This window comes from Salvelinus fontinalis, chromosome 40, assembly GCF_029448725.1.
Source record: "Salvelinus fontinalis isolate EN_2023a chromosome 40, ASM2944872v1, whole genome shotgun sequence".
Classification (NCBI taxonomy): domain Eukaryota; kingdom Metazoa; phylum Chordata; class Actinopteri; order Salmoniformes; family Salmonidae; genus Salvelinus; species Salvelinus fontinalis.
Genome location: NC_074704.1, coordinates 27,138,077 through 27,142,886, shown reverse-complemented (window position 1 = coordinate 27,142,886; position 4,810 = coordinate 27,138,077). Strand labels below are relative to the sequence as shown.

The 4,810-nt window shown below is 39.5% G+C and overlaps 1 protein-coding gene across 1 annotated transcript; it reads left to right on the top strand.

The window, feature by feature from the left end:
• The first annotated feature begins 2,583 nt into the window (after positions 1 to 2,583).
• LOC129839982 (C-reactive protein-like) lies at positions 2,584 to 4,810 on the top strand. Its single transcript, XM_055907744.1, has 2 exons — positions 2,584 to 3,032; positions 3,260 to 4,810. The coding sequence occupies exons 1-2, from the start codon at positions 2,975 to 2,977 to the stop codon at positions 3,880 to 3,882; spliced, it is 681 nt and encodes a 226-aa protein (XP_055763719.1). The 5' UTR covers positions 2,584 to 2,974; the 3' UTR covers positions 3,883 to 4,810.

Sequence of the window (4,810 nt, the reverse complement as noted above, 5' to 3'; positions counted from 1 at the left end):
AGCAGCATATAATAAATGAGGTTTAATATTAAACCGAGTTGAACACCTGCTTGATACGCATCAATAGGGGTTAAGAAGTGAGTATACGGTGTATACCCTCCACTATACCACCGGCCCTATGTTTTACATAAAGTCCACTCTCCTACATGAGCGCGCTGGTATTACGGTGGCTGTCTTTTCAGAATCACAAACTTGTCACACACTGACGGTCAATAGGTTCGCCATTGTGCAAACATGTCTATACTAGATAAAGGCTGTGAAGATATTGTTTCAAGAAAGGAGTGTATATATTTGTCCTGGCGAAGCGGTTTTATGCACTGACTGAATGGAAGTTGATCATGATGAGTGTTTTAATCCGCTTGACTCTGCTGGTCTCTGGAAGAAATGACGAGTCCTCACTGTCCAAGACCGAGTACAAATGTATACGAGACAAGACAGAGACACTCAATATGTGGTCTCGAGATTGGACTCGGTCTCGAGTGCTTCAACACTGCCAGAAGAAGTGCTATTCTAACATCAGGAGTGCTTTTCATTTGTTTATGTACTGCTGTAGGTTCACCAGCTGGCCTCTATCGAGGCACCTCAACTGGATTCCCACTGTGAAGATGAGCAATGCTGCAGCAGCATCAGTTAACACTTCTACTACATTGTCCTTTTCCAGATATGAAAGGAAACATCTCTCAATTATACGAGATGGTTGTTATAGGCTGTTCTTTGGTCAATCTGAACGATTCGGTTGTGCCATTTGAGTAGAGCACCTTGCCATCATGACAAAGTGCCCCCTTAAACAGTATGAACATATAAAATGTCATTTAAAACGTGTAACAGACTATTGTTTATGGTATTGTAAACATACTGTACTTTGATAATAGGGTGAAATGAAAAGTATTTTGCAATCTCTACTTTGCCTATCCCCATTGAATAAAATGTATATCTTAAAAGCCAACTATTTTCTTTCTTTACAATTTAAACACATGTATTATAGACAATGTAATTGTTGTGGTAGTCTTAGGCAAACCACCTTTATTATCTTAGTCGCACCTCTTTTTAATTAAAAAAATAAATAATAATTTCACCTTTATTTAACCAGGTAGGCTAGTTGAAAACAAGTTCTCATTTACAACTGCGACCTGGCCAAGATAAAGCAAAGCAGTGCGAAACAAACAACAACAGAGAGTTACACATGGAATAAACAAACATACAGTCAATAATACAACAGACAAAGTCTATATACAGTGTGTGCAAATGAGGTAAGATAAGGGAGTTAAGGCAATAAATAGGTCATAGAGGCGAAGTTATTACAATATAGCAATTAAACACTGGAGTGATAGATGTGCAGAAGATGAATGTGCAAGTAGAGATACTGGGGTGCAAAGGAGCAAAATAAATCAATAAATAACAGTATGGGGATGAGGTAGTTGGATGGGCTATGTACAGGTGCAGTGATCTGTGAGAGAGATATGAGTCTCCAGCTTCAGTGTGTGCCACTCAGACCTTCTTGGAGAAAAGTATCTGGCATTGAACTTGGTAGTAGTTGTGTGCATGTTTTAATTAAGCTAAAGATCCTATCATCTCCTGCTTTCAGACCGAGATTACAAGGGTTGGATTTGCACCAAAAAATGTAATGTCAGCACAAGGCATGTACAAAATCTAGTATAATGATTAGCCTCATGTACATTGTCTACTGGAATCGTTTTTAAATAACAATATGTAAGCAATGTGGGAGTTAAGCTATTCTCTACTTCAGATTCACAATGTAAAGGGGTGCATTGCAAATGCCCATAAGGCTTAAAGGCGCTCCATGGTCAATCTGTGGTCTGCATTGGCCGTGCAGCATTTACGGTTGATACGTCCTCTGCAGAAGTCAGGACATTCATAGTTCTTGCTTTTCGCAGAGCAGCGCAGCACTGTTGTGAAGGAAGTTGTCAGGGAAGTGAGTTTTTGTTTATACAGGACCTCCCGCCCCCCCGTAATGAATCATGTCAGTGCGGAGCTATACGGAGCCCTCCGCATTGTTACACAATTTGAGAGGCGCACGGCAAAGCAGTACGGAGCTCAATTTCCGAAATTGCGTCACATCATCTACACTTCCCCTCAAGCATAAATTGTCTCTAATGACATCATACTGTAGGCCGGTGGTTCCCAACTCCGGTCGTCGAGTACCTCAAAAATACAGTTTCATCTTAGCCACAGACAAACACACCTGATTCAACTTCTCAACTAATCTTCAGGCCCTCAATTAGTTGAATCAAGTATGCTTGTCTGGGGCTACAACAAAAGTGTGCTGTTGGGGGTACTGGAGGACTGGAGTTGGGAACCACCGCTGTAGGCCTATGGCTGCATTGGCGTTGCATGCTATTATCAGCTGCAAAAAGGGTTCACATGACTGATATCCTGAAAAAATAGTGACAATCAAATTAAAAGAACTGGAGACCTTATGACTGAACAAAAAGGTCATGTTCATTTGAGAATATAACACAGGAACACAGACAAATTAGAGACAGATTCCCTTCCCCTCTTTATTGCAGGATTTTGATCTGTGATTAATCAACCTCAACACTAGTTAATCTTGAAAAATTGTTAAGTTAACAATTAAAACAAGTTTAAACACTTAATTTCAAAGAATCAACACTTTCATATAATTTCAAAGTGTACAAGTAAGCTAACTCAAATGCAAAGGTTAGACATTTTAGTAACAAGTAGGCTATTATTACTAAAAAGTCTGACAGAAAGAACATCTTGATAAACTGGCAATGTTGAAACATCATATGAACTTAGGTTCTCAGATGACTCTATTTTCTAATCTGGACCAATATCAAAACAAGGAAGTGGGTAATGTGCTATGTCTGGCTGGCATTCATAGGAGCATACAGGTAGTTCCTCCCATTTTCAGTCCCTTTTCTATACTATAAATAGGAATATCCTTTGAGGATGTGTCCATAACATTAGTGCTTACTCCAAGTGAAACTACAAAATGGAGCTGCAGACATGGCTTCTGATGTTCTTTACGTGCTGCTATGCTGTGCCACAAGGTAAGACGGAAATCTTGGAGATGGCCCAAAATAACTTTTATGAATTGTTGAATAATTACATGTGTTTCAGTAGTACTTACTTACTATACTAATAGGATTGCAAAATTCCCTGTAATTTTTCTAAGTTCTGGAAATTTTCAAACGCATTTTGGAAATATACAGGGAATATTTCCTCCCTTTGCAACTCTAATAATGAATATTAATGAATATTATTCTAATTGTAACAGACATGTCAGGGAAGGAAATCATTTTCCCAGTAGAGTCAAACACCGCCTATGTCAAGATAACCCCTGACATGAACAAAATCTTCTTTGCTGTGACTGTCTGCGTTCGATTTTTCACCGACTACCAGACGAAGGAGCTGACCATTTTCTCATTGGCCACGCCTTCTCATGCTGATGGTTTTGTCATCTTCAGGGGAGATGGGGGAAATTACAGGGTGTACATTCAGGACCAAGGTATCTATTTCTGGGGATTGCCAGACAAAATGAACGAGTGGAACTCTGTTTGTGGGACGTGGGATGCCAGTACAGGATTGACTCAACTGTGGGTGAATGGGAAGCCAAGTGCGAGGAAAGCTCTCCAAGCCGGCGGCTCCATCTCTGGTACACCGAGTATTATTTTAGGTCAGGACCAAGATGCATACGTTGGTGGGTTTGATGTGTATGACTCCTTTTACGGACATGAGACCGATGTCCACATGTGGGACAGAGTGCTCTCTCCATGTGAGATCCAAAGCTACATGAAGGGGGAGGTGTTATCTCCAGGGAATGTGGTAAACTGGAACGCACTAAAATACACAAGGCATGACTATGTGGTTGTTGAGACGATGCAGAACCTGATCTGTTAAAAATTTGACCGCAACAATCACAAACAGATCATTTCAAACTATGCTTACATTTGTATACGATCATGTGTCTATATTATGCGTGGGAATAGTTTGGAACAGATTTCCAAAATTTAAATAACTTGGAGCTGATTTCCTGGTGTTTTTACAGTCTTTTATGTCCCAAAATTAAAACAAGAAAAAAAGTTTGGGGGCGGAATAAAACCACCCACGGGCCAAATTTGGCCTGCGTGCCGCCAGCTGGGGAACCCTGCTGTAGGGGTTTGTATCAATTATGTATTAAAACACTAGATTGTTGATTATAAAATTTGATATGTATTGGCCATTGAGAGACTTTGAAGCCACTGTCCGCCATATTGGTACTTCTCAGAAGGAGCAGTCCTCCATAGGAATGAATGGAATGCTACATTATTTCAATTTAATGTTTCAAGCGCAAAATTACATATCTTTAAGTATTTATTTGTTGTAGAGTGAACAGTAACATTCGTATTCTCAAAAAATTATACTTTAAGGAAAAACTATTTTTGTTTTGTTTGTTCATATAATACAATTTAAAAGTATGCATTAAGGTGTCTGTTATATAATATGCTTGACAAAGTGTTGGAGGGGTACAGAAATGGTGACAGTGACTTCAAAATAGCGCCACCTGTCAGTCATCTAGTATTAATATGCACCATTGGTTTGTATGTGTGCAAGAGCAGATGGACGTTATGGCTCCCTGCGTCGAGGCCATGTCAAGCAGGGTTCGAAATAAAGAACCAAAAAGGACATAGCCGTGCCTCTCCACTTATAATTGTTGATATCACAATGCCAAATTTACTTTCTCATTTGAATAAAATCTCAATAATAAATACAATGAAAATGTACAACCACGTCTTTATTAATTGTTTGTGTTTCCACGACATCCTAATGTTTGACACCGCAGTAAAGC

Bases quoted from the DNA above. Each gene is read 5' to 3' on its own strand.
- LOC129839982 (XM_055907744.1), top strand. From the start codon at position 2,975: ATGGAGCTGCAGACATGGCTTCTGATGTTCTTTACGTGCTGCTATGCT. The intron at 3,033-3,259 runs GTAAGACGGAAA...TAATTGTAACAG, and splicing joins CTGCTATGCTGTGCCACAAG to ACATGTCAGGGAAGGAAATC.